Here is a 23,224-nt window from a genome sequence, read left to right as displayed (position 1 = left end):
TTTAATAGCCGATTCCTTTGACCAAAAGTTTCTAAGGGCGGGAGTTGGGCCGTAGCACAGCGGGTTAAGCACAAGTGGCACAAAGCGCAAGGACTGGCGCAAGGATCCCAGTTCAAGCCCCCGGCTCCCCACCTGCAGGGGAGTCGCTTCACAGGCAGTGTAGCAGGTCTGCAGGTGTCTGTCTTTCTCTCTCCCTCTCTGTCTTCCCCTCCTCTCTCCATTTCACTCTGTCCTATCCAACAACAACGACATCAATAATAACAACAATAATAACTACAACAATAAAACAACAAGGGCAACAAAGGGAAAAATAAATAATTTTTTTTAAAGTTTCTAAGGGCTTTCTTTCTTTTCTTTTTGTATTATATATTCACTGCAATTACTATTACAAAGTCAATCAAAATAACGTAAATCACACCAATTTTTGAAAAATAATGACTAAACATTAGAAAGGAAGAATGAATCTTAAAGAGGTGGGAGGGACTGCTCTGAGAATTCACATCTCATTGAATGAAAAGCTATTTGCTGTTGGAAGGAGCAGAGCTGGGTGGGGACCAACACCAGAAAGAAGCACAGGCACTGAGCACGCATCTACACACAGTTAATCTGAGCCTGACGAGTCCAAAGGAGAAATAAATGCGCAGGGAAGAGCAGCAGACAGAACACCAGCACTCAAGCAAGAAAAATGGGCACGGGTATAGAGAATCAAAGAATCTTGACTTGTCTAAGTTAATGAAAGACTCTATGAATGTGTGCGTGAGAAACACCAGGCAGGGGTGTCCCTGGGATGTGTCTCTTCTGTGTCCAGACAGAACGTGGATCGAAGGGAAGTAAACACCACCTCTTGACCCTCGACCCTTCTGCCAAGCTTGTTTCTTCCTAACAGACTGTGAATGTCCCCACTTCTCCATGTGCCAGTGACTAGGCCGCAGAGCACTGCAGGGCCTGGGCCCCGGGTAAGGCCTGGCCGTGTCACAGCACTCCCACAGGCGCTTGAGCACACGGTGGTATGTGACGACAGCTGGGGGGTGGCAACAGGAGGACCAATAGGGAAGGACACGGCTCTCACAGCCACATGCAGAACCCAGGCCAGTGAAAAACCAAGCTAAAACGAGCCTGAGGGCAGGAGACAGCACAGCCCTTAGGCTGAAAGCTGAATGTACTCCTGTGGCTGGGAGTCCAGAGGTCGCAGGTTCAGCCCCCCACTCCCCAGATGCCAGGCTTAGCAGAGGTCCGGTGGCCTCCCTCTCTGGTGCGTGCACCGAGGTCAGGCTTCCCCGGAGGGCCGGTCTCTCCTTCAGTGCCTCTGTCCAGACAGCTCCTGTCTCTGTCTCCTTTGAACAGGAGCACGGTAAGGCCCAGTGGAGCTGAGGGTACAAGTCCCCGGACTCTCCAGAGCTTCCTCACCGCTGGGCCCTTGCTGGAGACACAGCTTGAAGCTTGAGAGACCTGGAGCAGATGGAGAGCCGAGGGGCTCAGGACCCGGCCAGGAGCCAGGCTCTGCAGGAGATTCTGGGCAAGACAGGGCTGCAGTGTGTGGGTGGGGCCACCTCAGACAGAACTCATCCCCTCTCTTCCAGGGACCCTGGCCCCTGGCCCCCAGAACCCCACTCTGTCCCCGGCCCAGCACAGGCCAGGAGCCTTTGTGGCTGGCCCATCTTTTCCTGTTGGCTCTGACATGAGCAAGGGGCTCTGCTCAGACTTCAGAAGCAGCTGACCCAGGCCTCTCTGTGGATATCAACAGAGCAGGTGGGGCTGGGGCCACAGAAGGCTGGCTGATCCCGCTCAAGCTGCTTGGGGCACTCTCCTGCGACAGCTGTGTCACGGCAGCCTTGCTGGCTGACTCATGGGCTTATGTTAACAACAACAACAACAAATGATGAAGGGCCAGGTGCCGGTACCGTCTACCTCAGGAGCTGAGTCACACTCTGATTGCGGGCTCCCACCCACCGTCTGGATCCTCAGTGCACCCACTGTGCAGACCAGAGTCCTGCCACTCTGCCACTAAGGCCCGAGGCAACAACCATGAACGAGTGCCCTGAGCTGGACTCCTTTCCTTCCTTCTTATTTTCCTGCAGAGCTGTGTGTGTGAATGACCCTGCTGAGACTCCCAAACCCAGTTTTTTAAAAAATCATTTATTATTTAAAAAATTGTATTACCTTTATTTACTGGATAGAGACAGTGAGTAACTGAAAGGATAGGGGAAAAGGGAGAGGGACAGAGAGACACCTGCAGCCCTGCCTCACCACTAGCAAAGCTTTCCCCCTGCAGGTGGGGACTGGGGGCTTGAACCTGGGGCCTTGAGCACTATAATGTGTGTGCTTAACAAGGTGAGCCACCGCCTGGCCTGACCACCCTCCCCCAGCCCAGTTTCTCATCTTTTGTTATTTAGCATGGATGAAAAAGATGAGAGAGAGCTGGAGAGAGAGGAAAGCCTTCACAGCACTGTCTACCATCCCTGGAACTCCCAGCACTGCAGATGGTTCAGGATTAGGCCCAGGCCCCAGACCCTGTGGCCCCTCTGCTGAGCTGCCCTCTGGCCTAGTCACTTACTTGTACTCGCTGGTGTAGGCGGTGAGCTCCCTGTCATCCAGCATCCACTTGAACTCGAGCGGCCAGCTCCCTTCAGCAAGGCAGGTGAGGACCAGGCGGTTGCCCTCGAGGTGGATCTGGGGCAGGCCAGGCTCCGTCTTGAAGTAGGGCACAACCTCATCTGAAACATTCCACAGAGAGAGAGGGCTGTGAGTGCCCGTGAGAACAGACTCCAGCCAATCAATTGCTCACCGAAAACTCATTTTAAGAAGAGGAAATGATGGCTGCTCTGCCCAATCAGACAGTAAATGATTGTGGGCCCTGGAAGCATGCAGCGCGGGCCCAGCCTCGGCTGGCAGGGAAAGCATCTCGTCAGCCTGCTTGCATCCCGGACGCAGTGGCAGGTGAGCATTTAGCTTGGGGAAGGCATCTGTCCAAGGGCGAGTTCCAGGCCTCAAAGAGGGGGCCCTCCTCTACCTTCCACCATTCCACACGAGGAGAAGGCAGGCCAGAGTGGGTGCTGCGGTCCAGTCTGCACACCACAGCACACAGCAGCACACGCACAAGGGCCTGCCCATAGGGGCAGAAGATGCCTTCTGAATTCCTGCCACCAGCAGCAAGGCCAAGAGTGGAGAGGACACTGGAAGGATGCTTGCTGAAGGAGCAGACCGAGAGGAGTGGCAGGCTGACAGCAAGAGGCAGTGCTCATCGGTGCCGCTGCTATGCATTTGACAGAAGGGGGAAGACAGACAGAAGGACACTGCAGTGCTTTCTCAAAGGTCACCTAGACACGGCTGGAAACATCCCAACTGGAGCCAACCGTTCTGAACATGATAGTTCTCACCAGGCGGAAGCAGATGGACGGCAAGAGGGGCTCCAGGCATGGTGGCACAGTGCTCCTCCTTTCGCTCTCCCTCTATCTCTAAAGTCAAGAATAGAAATGTTGACCGGGAAAGACCACTGAATGATGCTACTACACATTCGTGAGGTTCTGGGCCCATTTCCAGTGAGTGCCACATACAAAACAAACAAATATTGTCTAAATGTCACAGATTTATTTTTCCTTCCTTCTCTCCTCCCTTCCTTCCTTCCTTCCTTCCTTCCTTCCTTCCTTCCTTCTCTCCAGGGTTATCACTGGGGCTCAGTGACAGGACTACAAATCTACTGCTTCTATGGCCATTTTTTCTATTTTATTGGGCAGAACATAGAGAAATTGAGAGGGGAGGGGAGGGGAGATAGAGAGGGAGAGAGACAGAGACACCTGCAGCCTTGCTTCACCGCTTGTGCAGCTTCTCCCTGCAGATGGAGAGCCAGGGCTTGAACCTGGGTCTTTGAGCGTGTCCTTATGCCACCACCCGGCCCCCTGTAGAGCTCTGAATAAGGGAACTTTCTTCTTGAGCGCACATGTCCTAGCTGCATGTTTTGGATGAATTTGTGGGGTTTCTGAAGCTCACTGCTAAATTAAATCACTGGATTCTTAACAAATGAAGCATCAAATTGCATATTAACAGTGCTAAAGATGACAGTGTATTTTGCATCAAATCCGTACATATAGGAGTTCTTTTGTCCTGAGTGCACAGGACGCGGGGGGGGGGGAGAGTGAGAGAGAGGGAGAGGAGAGAGGGAGAGAGAGGGAGAGAGAGAAGGAGGTAGAGAGAGAGGGAGAGAGGGAGAGGGGGAGGGAGAGGGAGAGGGAGAGAAGGAGGTAGAGAGGGAGAGGGAGAGAGGGAGAGGGGGAGGGAGAGGGAGAGAGAGAAGGAGGTAGAGAGAGAGAGGGAGAGGGAGAGAGGGAGAGGGAGAGAGGGAGGGGGAGGGAGAGGGAGAGAGAGGGGGAGAGAGGGAGAGAGAGGGAGAGAAGGAGGTAGAGAGGGAGAGAGAGGGAGAGAGAGAGAGGGAGAGAGGGCGAGAGAGCATTTTTCCATAGCACTGGTCATGTAGGGCATCCCAGCCTCCCCGAGCAGGAGCCATCCACGCAGCAGCCAGTGAACTGTGAGTAAGCCGAGGGCCCAGCAGGGTGGTGACACCTCTCCTGAGGTGGCCACAGGAGATGATAGTGGAGGGGCATGTGTTCAGGGCCGACCCCCAACCCTCAGGGGGTAAGCATGGCAGAAGTGCCCAGAAAGGGAATGAAACTGGGTGACAGGAGCAGGGAGGGGCCTGGGAGCACGGGCCTGGAAGCACGGGGCTCAGGCCTGGGACTGGTGAACTCCACCTCCTGCTGATGACAGGACAGCCTGCTCTCATGTCTGCCGTTACACACACACAGCAGAAGATGTGTGAGGGGAGGCCCCAGGTTAGGGCCCAAAGCACTGTGATGGACCACGGACTCCAGCACGGGAGCACCTTAGATGGGGGGCGGTGCTGCATGTCTCCTCTCTGCCTTGTCGTTCTCTCTCTTCCTAAATAAAAAAATGAAAAGCTTGGGCCCAGGCCACTCAGCAGGTCACACAGTCATGAAACCCTGAGCTCATTCACTACCACATTAAAACAAATAACAACAAACAAAACAAAACAAAAACCAAGGTCTTCTGACTGTAAACTGGAGATGAATTATAGAGACCAGAGACGAGACCAGAGAGGGGACCAGAGAGGAGACCAAACAGGAGACTAGAGAAGGGACCAGAAAGGGGACTAGAGAGGGGATCAGAGAGAAGACCAGAGAGGGGACAGACCAGAGAGGGGACCAGAGAAGGGACCAGAGAGGGGACCAGAGTAGAGTGGGGCTCAGTGCTATGAAGGGCAGGCTGGGTTGAGGATCCGGATGCTGTTGCTGGTGAAGGTGATAGCAAGGGGGCAGAGGAGAGACCCAGCAAAAGGCTGAGTGTAAAGCAGGGAGAGGAGGGCAGGGAGGGCTCACAGAGGCTGGCCCATGAGAGGCTGGGGTCTAGGCCAGAGGCAGAACAGAAGCAGACAGTCACAGACATGTGTGACCCAGGCAGGGCAGCCTGTCCTTGACTTGCTCAAGAGTCCCCGGGTTTCTGCGGCTGCCATGCCTCCCAGTACCACTCCAAGCACATTCTGCAGTCTTGGCCGTCTGTCTACCTTCTGCTCCATCTCCCTTTGCCTGTGTATTTCAGCTACAATCACCCACTCTTACGACCCACACAGGCCCATAAAGCTGAATTGCAGTAGGTATAGCTTTGATGCCTTGGGACTTCCTGAGCTCCAGGCTTTATTAGTACCCTGCGATTTGTACTATATTTAACCAGCGAAAAAGAAATGCCACTTCATATGGCACCAGCGTCCTATGAGAATGTGTCATAAAAAGACATCTCTTTAAAGAAAAAGCTCTAAGACAGAAACTTGAGAATTCAAATCCACTTTTACCATTGGCAGACCATCATCAATATAATATAGTGTATGAAGACTGTGAATTAAAATGATGCCGTAATTCAGTTTTTCATAGGACTCATCTATGGGGTGTGCCGAGGCTGTGCACAGAGGATGCTGGGCCCTGTGGCGGAGCAAGAGAATCATCTCGTAGAACTGGCCAGCTAACATCTCGCGATTCCCATGGCCCTGGGATTATGGTTGGCACAGAAGTTAATGTTTTTTTATAAAAAAGACGAGGCAGAGACGTGAGCGCTCCGGAATTTTAAGTGTCTGCATTAGGATTCTGTCCATAGGTATCTTACCACAGGCTGGCCAAGGTGCAGAGAGATGGATGCCTCTCCTCTCTCTGATTCCAGCACCACTGACATCAACCAAAAGATGGGAGAAATTACAAAAGGCAAAGACAGCAAACTCAAGAAGCTAGAAGAGAGAAGGACAGAAAGATCAGCATTCAGTGAGGCAGGAATACCAACTAACGCACCCGAGCTTTCCATAGCAGGACTGGGGCCGTCTAAAAAGATCTACAGGACAGTCACTGTGAGATCAGACTATCAAGGCTGACCTGCAGGAAAGGAAGTGGCCCGTAAAGGCTACCTGAAGTGTGCGTGTTCATGTGTGTGTGCAGGTGCTTCCAGATATCGATGAACAGACCTCTCCTCCTTCAGCAAAAATGAGCGCAGATTAAGCATACTTTGCTGTTCTAACAGTGAATGCTATAAGCCCCTGGACTGAATCACTAAGAAAAACTGCAAAATTTCCCTCTGCAGACATTTAAATGGGACGTAGATCACTACGAAGGGGAGACTCTCATCTGTTGGAGAGATGTGAACGGAAGGTCCAGTCCAAGGACAGGAGTGGACTTGATGCCCTCACAAGACAACACTGTGACTTTATGAAGCAGACATCCCTCTCTAAGTGGACTTTGAAAATCCTCAGACATAACAGAAATGGGTGTACCGCGACCTGCCAGTGGGGAGATTGTTCCCTGCTCAATGAGAGGCAGGCTGATTCATCTCTGCACAGAGCAGCTGGGAGTGCTGTGGCCTGGACACCCCACCCTGGGAGGGTGGGGGGCACTGTGACCTGCCCCACCCCACAGTGCAGAACTCAGGGCCTATTTCCAGAAACACTTTAGCGACAAGGATCAGTAAGTGCCAGAGGGGCAGACTCACAACTATTTCTTTTCAATCATTTTTGGAGTTGGGGCCTTCCTCATGTGTGAATCTTCCACGCATCTGGGCTGACTGTTTCATTTGCGACGCCGAAGCACTGGAGCTTCTGGGGGTGCTGAGGCACTCCTATGTGGGGCTGGGACTGGGGCTGGGGCGTCTGTGTGCTTGAGGGCTGCAGGGCTGAGGGCACTGCGACGGTGCTGGCCGACTCTCAGGGCCTCATCAAGCCCACAGGCTGCCCAGAGCTCTACTCTCTCCTAGGACTGTCCCACGCACATGAGAAGAGAGAGCTCCCTTTGGGCTCCTGTGCCCTCCCTCTCAACGAGGCCAGTCTGCGTCTGTGCCCGGGCATCGCTGGGCAGAGCAGCATGCTGACCGTCTAGCCCTCCAATCCCCTCCCCCCAAGAAGCCTAGACCTCTGAGGCCAACCAGGTGGGCAGAGGGGATACTAAGCTGGGTTGCAGACAGTTTGGAAAGCTAAAGACAGACCTCTGAGCAGGTGACAGACAGACAGACACACAGATGCTGTCCTGTGTGCTTTCCTAAGGCAGGGGAATGAGAAGGGACAGAACAGATCTAAGATGTCCCCCTTCCTCCAGACTCCATACAGCCACTCCTGGGTTCATTTTACATAGATAGATTTAGTCATTAATGGGGAGGGAGAGGGAGAGGGAGGGAAGGAGAGAGACACAGAGAGAAGGCAGAGCAGCACACTGGTCCACGTGCCCCCAGGATGGAGCTCAGGACCTCTACGCTCAGAGTCAAGGCTTTATCCACCCACTGCACCACCTGCACCATCACCTTCAGTGAGGCGCTAAGCACAGGCTTCCTCCAAGCAGAGCAGAGCAGCGTCTGCAGGAGTCTCTCTCGGCGGGCTTGTGGAGACAGGAGAAGCAGGGGGACCCGGATTCCCAACAGGCAGTGCTTTAAAACATCATGCCAGTGCTCTCAGCCAGGAGGGGAGTCAAATTGCTTATCTCTGTTTCTCCTGAAATCAGCGAGATTAATAGCATATTGAAGGGAACTCATGGGTTAAAGGCACCTTCCAAGAGCCCCCACGAGCCCACTGTGAGGCGGTTTCAGCCAGGCTGCAGCAGACACGGACGGGTGCTCACGTGTTGGTCTGATCCTGCTTGGGGGGGGGGTCCCTCGGCCTGCCACCCTCAAGCTGACAGGCGTCTGTTATGCCCATGTTAGTGCACTGAGTGCCAAGAGTTGCCGTCCGTGGTGCACTCCAACAGCGTGGCATCCCCTGGAGAGGACAGTCAGCAGAAGGAGCCAGTGCTCTTCACGAATATGGTACAATGTCACTTTCAAATATTCCTAAAAGTCCCACTCAGATTAAATGAAAGGTCCAACACGTGAGAGAGGATACAGCGGGTGTCTGGGGTGTTCCGCACAGCCCACTGGAGAGGTTGTTTGCCAGTGCCACCGCGAGGTGCAAAGGCTGAGATGGGGAGGAGTGGGACCCCAGCACCAGCCCAAGAGGACTCAAGGTCAAGTCACCCTTGCCCATCCCAGAACCGTGCCCTCTGCCCGCTGGCCAGGCATCTGCGAGTGCAGACTGAAAATGGGCTGAGTGATTGCCGCCTGACCAAATATGGACACTGGTATGACGAGCCTCGTGTCGGGGAGTGGTTCAAAATTCCTGTTCTGCTTCAGAATCAGAATGCACGCCTGGACCCAACACCCAGCTGTGGTCAGAGGATCATTTGGAGCAAAATGCTCAGGGGCACTCAGTGCTGCACCCGTGGGCACATGCAGAGAGCTGTGGACACGAAGGCTTCCTGCAAGCAGCTTGGTGCAGACTCGCCAGAAACACAGAAAAGCCACAGCCAAGCGGCTTGCTGCAAAACTGCAGCACTGAGGCAAGGTTAAAAAGTGTCTGAGAAACACTGGCTGTTCTCCCATAAGCTGTGGCAGGACACCAAGCCCAAGGTGTGGCAGAGGCCTGCTCCACTACAGAACACCAAGGACTATCGTTCTGGGGGCAGTGGGAATGCTCCAGAAACTTGCCTGGGGTGGCACCGCTGAGAGGCCTCCCTGTGTTCTGAATCTCAGAAAGAGAGAAGGGCTGGGTGGTGGTGCACCTGGTTGAGTGCACACATTACAGTGTGCAAGGCCCTGGCTCGAGCCCCCAGCCCCCACCTGCAGGGGGACAGCTTTGTGAGCAGTGAAGCAGGGCTGCAGGAGTCTCTGCCTCTCTCCCTCTCTATCTTCTCCTCCCCTCTCAATTTCTCTCTGCCTCTGTCCAATAAATAAAGACAATTTAAAAATTAGGGAAAAAAATAGAATGAGACAGGGAATACAACCCTGCTCCACTGTCCCCTGGGCTCCCCCACCCCCTCTAACGGTCTCCCAAAAGGTGCTGGGAATAGGACCCAGGGTCTCAGGTGTGGAGGGCATGGCTCTACCGCTGGACCACCTCCTGGGGCTATTTGTTTTTTACTTTGAACCGTCAAAGTGCATAGACCTCCAATCTTTCTGTGCACCGGCTTGCTAGGGTCAGTGTGGCTAAACTCAATAGCCATGATGAAGGGGCTGTGGTTTGCGCTGTGAACTCTACAGAAGTAGGAACGGGCATCGTGACACGCTATGGTCTCCAGAGCAGTATGCAGTCTCTGTAGTGGACAGATGCTCAGACTAACAAGCACACCCAGAGGGCAGGGTGGGCAGACAGAGGCCGTTAGCTGAGACCCATATTCCAACAGCCTTCCCCAGCAGTACTGATGCAGTGGAGAGCAGGACAGATAGACATCGTGTGCAAGTGTCAAATTCTCTTCCCAAGAATCATGCTCCAAGAAGGAGAAGAATCCAAAGACAGGCTGAATGTACTTGGAGCCACTGAGGTCCCCAAGTCTGGCGAGAGCAGAGGGGACAACAGCCAGCCAGAGGACCAGCCAGCTGGACCACAGGCCCTGTCCAGATGGGAGGGGGGGATTGGGACTCGAGGAGGAGCACAAGGCACAGACCCCCACCCTCACACCTGAGGCATGTTCTGAATGTCCAGTAACCCAGTAAGAGCTCTCCAGAGAGCTTAGCCCCCCACCCCACAGGGACAGCCACTCAGATATCCTCAGCCCTCCTCCTGTGTACCAACAGAGCCTTCACAGCATGTGCCTCGGTCTCCCCACCTGCAAGCCCAGCCAGGGCTGGAGGAGCCCCAACTCCACCTCCCTCTGCTCCCTTTCTACCCTGACCTCAAGGGCGATGATTAGCTAAGCATTCAGAGCCCAAGCTCAGCTGCAGCGAGTACTCCAGAGAACTGAACTGTGGGAGAGGCGGCCGTCTGGGCTGTCTTCAGGACTGTGAGCCAGCCAGGTTGTTCTCTATCTCAGTGGCCACACTTCTCCAAGCAGGGACCCTGCAGCAGGAGTCCCACCTCCTGGGTCTGCTGTGTCACACACAGTGACAGAGAAAGGACCGTCTTTGGGTGGCAGGGACAGCAAAGGAAGAATGCGCAGCACAGAGAAGAGAGGGGTGACCTTGCCTGGGCAAGACGCAGCCACAGACACACCCCAGCGGGTTGTGGAGACATGGCCAGGGAAAGCAGGAGGTGGCAGCCAGGGGAGCAGGGCGTGAGTGGGAGGGGGAGCACTGTCTGGACCATGAAGTCACACCGCTCCCTCAGGTGTGGAAGGCTCCAGCTTCAGTGCTCCCTCCTGCAAGAGTCCTGCTCTTCTGCCAGTACTGGGCATAGGGGAGCACAGGGGAGGGCGATCATATTTGAAAACTGCATGTCATCTCTCCTCGACAGACAGTGGACATTTAGAGTAAGACATCATTTTAATTTCAAACTGTTGAGTGATTCTTATAATGACTTGAGGAGCTCTGAGGAAATAAAGTATCAGCAGGTGGTCAGTCAGATACTCAGAAATTCCTCACCCTGCAGGCAATAATCAGGTTGAAATATTTCCTCCATTACTTCTAAAAATAGAGCAGCAGTGACACACAGTCCTGCCCACTGTCAAAACTGTAATTTCCCAAAATTGTAAAATATATCCGTCTGTTTCTGTGCAGAGCCGTCCACACCCTTGGTGGCCATCGGTGAGCAGGCACCTGAGGGGCACAGCCCTGGTGGAGAGTGGGTTTAAATCAGAGGCCCTCCAGCCTGGGACCCCACAGGCACCGAAGCCAGTGCCCGTGGGCCTTGGGAGCTCGAGGACGGTCTTTAAAAGGCATCAAAGGTCTAACACGTGAGCCGGGCATATGAAATGAGCACACTGGCGTGCGTGTGCACAGAAGCCCCACGAGGGGCGATAACCTCGGGCAGCTCAGGTGCAGCTGTGGCCTCGGCACCCGCAGGGCCACTGTGATGTCTGCCCCCAAACATGTCGAGGGCTCCCTGCATGTTCTGGGGAGCAGCACTCAGCCCTAGGTCTGTTTTTCTGGTGTCAGCACCAGCAGACAGCACTAAAGTTTTCCAGTGTGCTCAGTGCCAAGACCCCTGCACAGACACATAAAGGGCATCAGAGAGGAGTCAGTGCTAGGGAGGTCTCCCCTGGGCGGCCCATGACCCTGCCGTGCCAATTGGATGAGAGCTCTGAATTAACTGTGAGCTCCAGAGGTGTCCTGTGGGCTCAGAGGAATTTACAGAGGGCCTAAGGGAGCCTGGGCCTGGGTGCTCTGACTGAGAAAGGTCCTGCCCTGGGTGCTCTGACCCTGAGTACTCTGACCTGGGTGCTCTGACTGAGAAAGGTCCTGCCCTGGGTGCTCTGATATGGGTGTTCTGACCCTGGGTGCTCTGACTGAGAAAAGCCCTACCCTGGGTGCTCTGTCCCTGGTTGCTCTGATGCTGAGTTGGAAAGGCCCCGCCCTGGCACAGGAATTGGAAGTGAATATCAACACTCTCCCCTGCCCACACCTGGCCCAGATGCCTTTCTCAGAACAGCACCCAGAAGGGAAAACACCAGGACACAGAGCCTCACCTCAAACTACAATAAAATGGCTCCTGACTGAAGGTGGGGGTCTACAGTACTGATGCCCTGGCCACTTCCTGGTTTGTAACCCCTGAGCCTCTGAGTGTAACCAGTGTTCAGGCTGCCCAGGGGGCTGCCATGCAGCTCAGACGAGAAGCACAGCAAGAAGTGAAGGTGCAGGAGTCGGGCTGTAGCGCAGCGGGTTAAGCGCAGGTGGCGCAAAGCACAAGGACCGGCATAAGGATCCCGGTTCGAACCCCGGCTCCCCACCTGCAGGGGAGTCGCTTCACAGGCGGTGAAGCAGGTCTGCAGGTGTCTATCTTTCTCTCCTCCTCTCTGTCTTCCCCTCCTCTCTCCATTTCTGTCTGTCCTATCCAACAACAACAACAACAATAATAACTACAACAATAAAACAACAAGGGCAACAAAAGGGAATAAATAAATAAAATAAATATTAAAAAAAAAAAAGAAGTGGAGGTGCCACGCAGTTTCCGGAGACTAGGGACCTTCCTCAGATACATGCACACTGCCCACTTCAACAAGCAGAACTTTGCTATAGAAATCACTGGTTTGGTGAGCTTATTATTTTTACTTTAAAGATTTTTTAAAAATTATTTGTTGTATAGAGACAGAGGAAACTCAAGAGGGAAGGGGAGCTAGAGAGCAAGAGAGAGACTTGTGGCACTTGTGAAGCTTCCCCCTACAGCTGAGCACCTAGGGCTCGAACCTGGGTCCTTGTGCACAGTAATACATATGCTTAAGTGGGTGCATCAGGGGCTGGGCAGTGGCACGCCTGGCTAAGCATACCTGGTGTGAAGCGGAAGGACCTGCACAAGAATCCTGGTTTGAGTCCCCTGCTCCCCGCCTGCAGGGGGTCACTTCCCAAGTGGTGAAGCAGGTCTGCAGGTGTCTCTGTGTCTCTCTCCTTCTCTATCTCCCCCTCCTCTCTCAATTTCTCTCTGTCCTGTCCAATAAAATGGGTAAAATGGCCACCAGAAGCTGTGAATTCTTAGTGCCAGCACTGAGCCCCAGTGATGATCCTGGAGGGAAAAAAAGCAAAAGCAGGTGCATCATTGCCCAGCCACTGCGGGCTTAGCCTTGCTGGTTTTCTGTTGTTACAGACACTTCGCAAAACACTGCAGGGCCCGGGCCTCCTGTCAGCTAGCTAACTTCAAGGCACACAGGACGCCTAGTCGTCCGTCACATCCACAGCCATGCAGCTTCTCTGTGTGCTCAGGCCCCGCTCCACCACATGCAACTAGTGAGAAATGCTTCCCCGTTCCTTTCTGCAGCACGGCATCAGGGAAGGGGTGCAGTGCTAGATAGAGCACAGGATTTGCAAACATGAGGGGGTCCCCAACATCCATCCCCGCCACAGGATATGTAAAAGCCACCCTCCGGTTTTCCCTCAGAAGTAAGTAAATAAAGATCAACACAAGGGACCAGGCAACGGTTCCCCCATTGAGCGCACACATAGCAGTATGTGAAGACACGAGTTCAAGCTCCGAGTGTCTCTTCCTCTTGATTTTTCTCTCTGTGTGTAGGAGAAAGAACAGGAAAGAGGAAGGGCGAGCGGCAGGACTGAGGAAGCAGTCATGCAGGCAGGAGTCTCTGAGACAATCCTAGTGGCAGAAATAGAGCTAAAATAACCAAGACAAACGGAACACAGCCGTGTGGAGAGACAGTCAAGCCAACTTTCTTCCCTTCAGTTCAGCTGTGATCCAGGAACCATCTACATATATTTCTTCTTCAATCCATGAGAGCCCCACTTTCACTCAGGACAATAGCCAGGCGTCCCCCTTCCAGAGGGTGGGGAGAACAGTTGGGAGCTACCTGTACAGGTGGACGTAGTGTGTGTGGGCGTGTGCATGCTTGGGAACAGAGTGCAGGAGACCACAGCACAAAGTCTTCTTCAGCACACTGGGGGCCAAACTTAGACCTGGGGTATGCACCTAGTGAAATAGTGCAGGGGGGAGATAGCACAATGGTTATGCAAAAGACTCTCATGCCCGAGGCTCCAAAGTCCCAGGTTCAGTCACCTGCACCACCATGAACCAGAGCTGAGCAGTGCTCTGATAAAAATAAATTAATTAAGGGGGGTGGCAGTAGCACAGTGGGTTAAGCACAGGTGGCACAAAGCACAAAGACTGGAGTAAGGATTCCAGTTCGAGCCCCCTGCAGGGGAGTTGCTTCATAGGTGTCTATCTTTCTCTCCCCCTCTCTGTCTTCCCCTTCTCTCTCCATTTCTCTCTGTCCTATCCAACAATAATGATAACAATAACTACAACAATAAAACAACAAGGGCAACAACAAGGGCAACAAGATGGGAAAAATGGCCCCCAGGAGCTGTGGATTCATAGTGCCGGCATGAGCCCCAGCGATAGTCCTAGAGGCAAATAAATAAATAAAAATAAAAAGTTAATTTTTTAATGTATTTTTTTAATTTAAGAAATAAAACCATAGGGTAGGAGGGGTACAACTCCACACAATTCCCACCACCCAATCTCCATATCCCACCCCCTCCCCTGATAGCTTTCCCATTCTCCATCCCTCTGGGAGCATGGACCCAGGGTCATTGTGGGTTGCAGAAGGTAGAAGGTCTGGCTTCTGTAATTGCAGTTAATTATTTTTTAAAAGGAAGCACACCATCCATGTGAGGTACTCCACACAGGCCCCGGTCACCCGGTGTCTGAGTCAGCATATGTCCTCACCCCACTGCATGGCGACAGACCCTCCCTTGGACCGTATGTCTGGCACAGCCCAGGCCCTGCTCAGAGCAGACACTGTGGCTCCAGGGAGCCTGACCCACACCAGGTGGGGACGGGGTGTTCTGCGTTGCACCCGCCATACTGCTCCCAGAGCTTGGCTACAGGAGTTCAGGGTGGAGATCATGGCCCCAGCTTCCAGCACCACAGCCACACTGTGCAGGGACATGCAGACGATGAAGGCGGAGCTTGGGGGCAGGAAGGTGTCACAGAACCCCCTCACCATGGGACCCCATATCTCCTTCCTATGAGCCTCGGCTTCCACATCTGAGAGACGGGTCATCACGTGTACCCCCAGATCTGCACCGATTCAACGAGCTAGCTCATCGCAAGACAGATCCACTCCTGCTCTCACTTCCTACTCCCCGTGCTGGGTCAGGAAGCAACCCAAGTGCAGAGGAAGTTTGTTCTGCTGTAAAGGATGACTTCAGAGTCCTTCCTGACACGCAGAAGCATATGGGAATGAAGGGGACCCAGGGTACCGTTCGGTACTTAGGGCTCTTGGATTTAGACCATCCAAGGCAGGCCTGAAGTAGCTAGCAGCTTTGTTCCCCAGTGTCTCACATCCCATCAGCTGCTTTCCTTAGAACACAGCAAGTGGAAGCCACGCCGGCCCAATGCACATGCTGATCAAGAGCCTGATGGATCTGAAAGGAATGATTCCATCAGCGAGGTGTCCTGAAGGTGCATTCTCGAACCACAAGTGCAAAGGTCAGCAGCCCCCCACAATGGGCCTGGAAGCACAGTGTCTGAACCCTGAGACCCAGCACCTCCCAGTGTGCTCCTTATCCCCACACAAGACACCAGACAAAAACGAAATGGTTCCAGCCATGAATTTTCTTGGTCAGATGCTTCTGTTTGTATGCTTTTAACTTTGTTTTCTTTTCTTCTTTAAGATTTTTATTTCTTGTGAAATAGTTTCCTTAGCAACAGAGAGAGAGAGAGAGAGAGAGAGGGAGAGAGGACAGAGTGAGCGGAGCCAGAGCAGCCCACCCGCACACACAGTGCCAGGGGTGGAGCTGGAGCCTCAGGCTGCACATCCCGTGTTCCGCCAGCTAACCGCCCCCCAACTTGTCTCCTTAACCCATCACACTGCAGGAGGAGTCCACACAGGCTTCCTTCATCACTGTATTTCAGAACACTGATAAAGATGCATGCTAACCAAATAACTGACCTCAGAAAGCCCTTAGCAGATGGTTAAGCACACACAGTACCATGCACAAGGACCTGGGTTTGAGCCCCAGCTCTCCACCTGCAGTGGGAAGCTCATGAGCAGTGAAGCAGGTGAGTGGGTGTCTATATTTCTCTCCCCCCTCGCCTCTCAATTTCTCTCTGTTCTTTTGAATAAAATAAGGGAGAAAAAAGTCCTTAGCTGGTTTTCCAGACACAAGGACAAGCAGCCAAGACACTCAGGGCTCGGCTGCCTGGCTTCCTTTCCTGTGTGTTTCTGGGCTCCTTGACCTGCACAAGCCCCTGCAGACACCTGGAGGCCCACCTGGGAGAGCAAAATGGCACCATGCTCAAGGACCTGGGTTCGAGCACCAGCCCACTACACAAGGGAGCCAGAAAAGGGGGATTTCACAGCAGTGGAGTGATGCAGTGGGTTGTGGTGACTCTTCCTGTGTCTCTCTCCCTTGGTCTCTCAGCCTTTCTCTGCCCTACCACGTGTCCTTCCTGGCCTGTGGCCCATGGAAAACCCATGAGGCTCTGGGAGCGTGGGGGACTCAGCCCTGGCCCACAAAGCTGTTCCTGGTGCCTGGGGTTTTGGGGACACTCAGACGTGGGGCAGCAGGTCCCAGAAGGGAGGCGGCATCCAGAGGGGCAAGGCCAGGTGTGTGAGGCGTGGACGGGCCACTGGGCACACACCAGGCTGTCCACAAAGCCGCTGTGGTGCCTGAGGTGACATGCCGCCTGTCCTCTGCCTGCCTGTCTGGCCCTGGAGCACCCAGCTTCACTCCCGTCTCGGGCCTCTGACGCAGCCACCATGGCATCTACGCCTTGGGTCCCCAGTTTCCTCAGGACACCCCAGCTCTCCTGGGTCTCCGTGCCGGTGGGGGGGTCCTGGATTTCCCACTGCGTAGTCAGTGCCTGGTCTCCATCAGCGCTTATCTGTCCTTTCCCTTCATCAGGACGCATCTGTCTGTCTGAGAGAGCAGCACACTGCCAGGCTCTGGTGTGAGTGACCACGGGAGAACCACTGTGTGCCAGTCCCTGTTTGGGCGCCATTTGCCGGTCTAGCTTTGCGGACAGGAGACAGATGACCAGGGACTCATGGCTGAGTGGTTCAGTCTTTATTCATGTGGAATGCAGCGCAATCTAAGCTATCTATAATCACAATCCTGTCCTTATATATCTTGAGGTGGAAGTGTCAGTTCTGAAGAGGATGTATGTAGGATAGGGGGTGGGGAGAAGGAAAAAACGTGCAAAACAGTGAGGATTAAACCAATGCCCTGGAGGCAGGGTGGTGCTTAGTTAACAGTGGTTATGTAAATAGAATGCAGTGTTAAGCAGGGGGGATTAAACCAATGAAATAGAAGGGGTCTTAGAAGCAGAATTTAGAAGCAGGCCAACAACTGCACTTTCCAACAGAGCGGGTGGGAACAGTGTGGAGTCAGATCCCTGTTGTCCCATGATTTTGTAAATCAATGTTAAATCACTAATAAAAGGTAATAAAGAAATCCTATTCAAGCTACTGGTCAAATAACTTGCTTTCTGTGTGGTGGTAGAAGCCTGTGAATGCTTTGGGTCTACTCCACTTACTGGAGTTCACAGTGAAACAGAAGCCAGAACATTCTGTGAGGCTTCTTGTGAGACACAGCATTCCCTAGCCTTGGTCTCTGCCTCCCACTCGACTCCTGCATTCCTAAGAGAGCGTGTTGAAGGCATGAGCCATTAGTGAAGTGTATGAATGCACGTGTTTATACATTAAAAAAAAAGGTGCTGCAGGGGATGGAACCTGTGACCTCTGGAGCCTCAGACAAGGAGGTCTGCTCTCCCCCTCCTCCCAGCCCCCATACAGATAGACCTCTGCTGCCCAGCTTCTCCGGGAAGCTGTACCACATGCAGCCAGTGGTCTGAGCCCCACTGGCCCTTGCACCCCCATGGCCTGCAGACTGACTGCAGGCCTGCAGCTGCCCTTCCCACAGGAGCCCACATGCCAGAATCTCTCCATGTGGCAGTGACCACTATGCCACCCTGCCCAGCAGCCAAGGACTGGTCACAGCACCTTTCACCCCCCTGCCTCTCATGGGGCTGTCTCACAACATCTGTGCCACATGTCACCTCTCTGCTAAGTGGCAGAGCACAAACAAGAAATCCCTAGAGCACGGGGGCATGGGGAGGTCACCGTATCTTGGTCCTGGAACACAGCATGGACAGGCCTTCTCCCGAGACCCCAGGGCCAGGCTGGTGGGTCACATTGCTGGGCATGCAGCACCCTCAGACCCCAGCATGGTGGTCTGTGCAGGGGCCCCTCCCTCCCCGGTGATTGTACCCCCTGTTCCTCCAGTCCCAGAGCTGACACCCCACTCACTTCAGCTCCTGCCTCCTCTAGGCCTCGATGTTCAAAGCGACTGTTGTCACAGCTCCTTAGCAGGTCAGCTGACACCACAGCCGCCCACAGTCTCCTTTAGAGACCAGGACATGGCTAAGGCCCCAGAATGTCAGTGTCCCTCTAATCCCGTCGTCATGCCACCCCTGGCTGCAGAAGCAAGGGCTGACTTCTGGCTGACAAATGGACAGCACAGCCCTCGGACAGAGGGGCTGTCACGGGCTTTGCTGGGGTTAGCCCTGGCCCTGGCTAGCTGCCATGCTCCCTCCACCACCAAAAGACACATTCTAGGCCCACCAAGGCAGGGCTGCTGCACCACCAGAGCCGAGGCCCTTGCTCTGCTCCAGCCTGGGACACGCCCACGTGCTGTCTCCACATCCCTGGTCTCTGAGAGACCTCCCTGGAGCTCTCTGCCCCAGCTCCATCCTCCAGTCTGTCACCCAGGCCTCCCTCACCCTGCACTCCTTCCACTGGGCTGCACGGAGGCAAAGCTGGTCCTTCCTGCTCAGGCTCCACAGAGCCTGGACAGCACCAGACAGATGCGCCCTGTCCCGATGGCAGTAGCTAAGCCCACCTCCAAGCCCCAGGGTGGCAGAGGCTCAGGAAACCATAGAATAAACGTCTGCCTGCCCCCCAGGCTTAAGTCCTGTGGCTCAGAGTACCCCAAACTGGGTTTTCAAACTACACTTTGGAAGGCTTGTTCACAGGCACTCACTCTCCTTACTGTGCGAAGTGCAGAGACAGAGACATCTCTACTAATGCCTACGTGCCTGCCCTGGATGGGGAAGGTGGGGATAGCCCTGACTCCAAGCTGGGCACAGTCTCACTTCTCACCACAGGTGTGTAGCCTTGCCCTGCCCCCACACTCCAGGGGGGCCCAAAGCCAGAGACCGGAAGTCACCCACTCGGTGTGCCCAGGAGACTCCATGAGTGGTCTGGCTCCAGCGGGGTCAGAGCAGATCCTGAATGTGTAAACACGGATGTAAGTTCCTGGCCAACCTGTCCTGGTGGTGATGGTTTTCTAAATAGAATCTGACTTCAAGGTAAATCAAATGTTCTTTATGAATCAGTCACCTTTCATAGCAATTTGGCACCAGAAGATGAAAGTTTCTAAATGGCAACATAATAAACTCAGAATCTTGTTTACTAAGAAGGCAGTTTGCTCCTGGAAAGATGCAGGGTGTATTTTCGAGGCAGGCCTGCCAGATTTACATACTCGGGCAGAAATGACGGCCTCATTAGCCGGAGAGCTGTGGGTAAGGCAGAGCTGGTCTAGCCCTGGCTCAGTCAGGCAGGGCAGCAGAACCCACAGGGGGTCCTACTGTCATCAGAGGCTTTCACACCGGCCTGTCCCGAGACAGCTGACCAACAGCAGGGCTTCTGGATCCCTGTCCCAACCCTGCGTGGGGGCTTGGCACACCCCTGCCACATGTGACCCCCACGCTCAATGGACACAGAGGGAGGGGTGCAGAAGGCCCACCTCCAAACTGGGGGAAGTAGAGCCTGTAGCCAAGACCTCCTTGCCTTCTAGAAGCTTTCCTGCAGTGTAGACAGAGTGCAGGCAGGCTGGTCAGTGGGGGTGGGCTGCTAGAAGCCCTCCTGCAGTGTAGACAGAGTGCAGGCTGGCTGTCCAGGCCTCACAGGAGCACCACAGGGAGGTGGCTGGTGTGGTGCTGGTGCCCACTGCTGCCTGCCACCCACGGGACTTCTCTGCCCTGCGCCTCTGCTGCCCCCTGGCTCCAGGCACACAGCCTCACCCACAGTCACTGTGCAGCTAGCCTGGCAGGGGAGCTGGCTCGGCCAGTCCAGGCGTCTGGCGCGGTCCACACCTGGGGCCGGCCACCAGCCACTCTGTGAACAATGGTGGTCCCCGGGACCTGCATGGGCTGGGCCACAAGGCCACATCGGAATCGCTCCCAGGGTTGGGCTGCACTATTCACAGGGACCCACAGGAGACCCAAAGCACAACTGGCTGGACAGGAAATTGCCTGGAGAGCTGGAGAGGGGGAGTGGCTCTCTGATCACAGGTTTCAGTCTCTGATTTTCTTCACTCTCTGCCTTTCTTCTCTACCTTTGAACGTGGTCCCCGTAAACAAACAGACTGGGAGAGGAGACACAGAGCCTTTGAGGAGACACAGAGCCTCTGCTGGGTCACATGGCAGCAGAGCAGAGATGAAAGCTCGCTCTGCTTTCTCCTTTCTCCTGGCTCTTCATGGCTCACTGAGGAACTCTCACCTTCAACAGAAAAAACACATGGAGGTGCAGCCCCCCCCCCCCCCGTCGTCTGGTCTGTGTTTTAGGTTTCAGTGACACCTGATAGACTGGGAAGCTTGTGCTTAATTCACAAAGAAAACACAAGGCTTGAATGTTACTAAGAAGTTGATCCACCCCCACCCCCTCCAAACGGGTTCTTGCCTCTACAGAGATGGCTGGTCCCTTTGAAGCTCCTACCTAATAGAATTTAATTGTTTATCTCCAGATTTGTTTTTTTTCTTGATCTGGAAAAATCAAAAGACGTTTAAAGTTGCTGTTTCTGGCTATTGTGTTTGGATGTGCATAAATGTGTACTTAGCTGAAACAAACACCACCCAGCAGACCTCTTGACCTGGCTGTTGGGACCCCCGCCCCCAGACGTTACCTGGAGGTGGATGTCACCTGGGGACAGGAGGTGTGTGTATGGGGGTAGCTCTGGGCTCCCCCTTCCACTCTCCATGGGAGTGAGAATGTGCCCCACTGTGACCCTTTGTGGTGAACTCTGCCCCTCCCAGGACCCGCCACCAAGCAGCTGAGGGGATGCATGCAGATGCAGACAGACAGAATTTCACAGTGAGGACTTCTCTTCTGAGAGACAAAGGAGGCACCCATTGGGTGTCCTGGGGTGCACAGCAGGTGGCATTCAGACCACAGGAAGGAGCTAGAGGGATACCTCTGATAGCCAGCCTGTCCTGGGGACATGACACAGCCTGACAGGACAGGACGGCCCACACCCCCGCTGCAGTTCCCATCCCAGTCTCACACCCATTGCTGAACTTCTCTCCCTGCACAGAAGTCAGGGCAGCAGGCTGACTGTCCATGTCCACCTCCTCCCACTGGCTGGCTTAAAGTTAGTTCTTCATGTGAGATGGGTGTTTTCTGTCTCACTTTCCTGACGCCAGGCAGAGCAGAATTGTATGAACTACACAGCACTCCACTTCACCTGTGTGTGTGTGCATGTGTGTGTGTGTGCGTGTGCGTGTGTGTGTAGGGGATGGCTGGCATGGGGTCAGAGCTCACACTTGCAAGAGGTGGTCACCCTGTAGCCAGCACCCAAGGCAGCCCAGAAGCAGGTGTGGGCCCCCCAAGGTCACACTGTGTCCACTGCAGAGCAGCTGCCCGCCATAAACCTGGCTCCCACATCGTGATCAGCAACAGAAACAGCTCCCTGCTCCACCCCACCGCCAGCAGGGAAACCAGGGGCTCTGAGGGCAGCAAGGTGGGCTCTGAGGGCAGCAGGCCCTTAGCTATGAAGCAGGCCTGCCCATGCCAGCAGGGCTGTGTGGACCCTCACAGCACACCCTGCCTTCAGAACCACTGACAGCTGCACAAGAGGGCGGGTAAACTGGCACCTTAAGTCATGAAGGCAAGTGGAACACAGAGAGACCAGAGAGACAGGGTGGAAGCAGGCCATTAAGCCTGGTTCCTCCCTCTCTCCTCCTCCTCTTTCTTCCTCTCTCCCTCCCCATCTCCCTCTCCCTTTTCCTTCCCTCTCCCTCCCCATCTCCCTCTCCCTCCCCATCTCCCTCTCCCTCCCCATCTCCCTCTCCCTCCCCATCTCCCTCTCCCTTTCCCTTCCCTCTCCCTCCCCATCTCCCTCTCCCTCTCCCTCCCCATCTCCCTCTCCCTTTTCCTTCCCTCTCCCTCTCTCCCCCCTCCCTCTCCCCTCCCCCTCCCCTCTCCCTCTCCCCCTCTCCCTCTCTCCCTCCCCCTCTCTCCCCCCTCCCTCTCCCTCTCCCTTTCCCTTTCCCTCTCTCCCTCTCCCTCTCTCTCTCCCTCTCTCCCCCCTCCCTCTCTCCCTCCCCCTCTCTCCCTCTCTCCCCCCTCCCTCTCCCTCTTTCCTTCTCCCTCTCCCTCTTTCCCTCTCCCTCTCCCCCTCCCCTCTCCCTCTCCCCCTCCCTCTCTCCCTCTCCCCTCCCTCTCTCCCTCTCCCCCTCCCTCTCCCCCTCCCTCTCTCCCTCTCCCTCTCTCCCCCCTCCCTCTCCCTCTTTCCCTCTCCCTCTCCCCCTCCCTCTCTCCCTCTCCCTCTCTCCCCCCTCCCTCTCCCTCTTTCCCTCTCCCTCTCCCCCTCCCCTCTCCCTCTCCCCCTCCCTCTCTCCCTCTCCCTCTCTCCCTCTCCCTTTCCCTCTCTCCCTCTCCCTTTCTCACCCTCCTGCTGTCCAAGGGATTGACACATAGGTTCATAGCTTCTGATTCAAGCAACCTGCTTGCTTTCCTGCTACCCTGCCGACCTGACTTTGCTTCCTGGTGTTTGTGAATTTCCATAGAGGGGAGCCTCTCTAGCTGCCAACTGTCCTGTAGAGGATGCCTCAGCTTGAAGGAAAAGGCCAGCCAGCCAGCAGTCTACACAGCACAGAAGCTGCCTGCTATCAGAGAGAAGGAATGGGAGTTGTGCTGAGGGGGAGGGATCCAATGGCTGCATGACCCCTGAGGCCCCTGAGGCCAGCCGGCCATGCACCACTACAAATGCTGTGTCTGGGTTTCCCTGGACTTTGCAGCTTCCAGGGTCCGGTCCCCTTAACATGCAGCCACAGGCTCAGCTCTGCTGGAGACATTTGCCCCCTTCACTTCTAACAATCATATACGTATCCTTCCACAAGTAAATAGCTAGCTTTGAAAAGAAGCAGCCTCAGTAGAGTGTGGCCTCGGCAGGTGTGCTGCCACCGGAAGCCCTTCCATCCTCCACAGCCAATGGGCAG

At 54.5% G+C, this 23,224-nt stretch overlaps 1 protein-coding gene across 1 annotated transcript in view; it reads right to left on the bottom strand.

The window, feature by feature from the left end:
• The window catches only part of SDK1 (sidekick cell adhesion molecule 1), a 486,407-nt gene that overhangs the window by 250,298 nt on the left and 212,885 nt on the right, over window positions 1-23,224 (bottom strand). The window contains exon 2 of the mRNA XM_060173224.1: window positions 2,555-2,714. Within this exon, the coding sequence (XP_060029207.1) occupies window positions 2,555-2,714 (160 nt within the window). The remainder of the gene's footprint in view (window positions 1-2,554; window positions 2,715-23,224) is intronic.

The sequence above is a fragment of the Erinaceus europaeus genome, chromosome 15 (assembly GCF_950295315.1).
Source record: "Erinaceus europaeus chromosome 15, mEriEur2.1, whole genome shotgun sequence".
In the NCBI taxonomy this organism is placed as follows: domain Eukaryota; kingdom Metazoa; phylum Chordata; class Mammalia; order Eulipotyphla; family Erinaceidae; genus Erinaceus; species Erinaceus europaeus.
The sequence above is the reverse complement of the archived record's forward strand: the minus strand, read 5'-3'. Positions and strand labels throughout refer to the sequence as shown.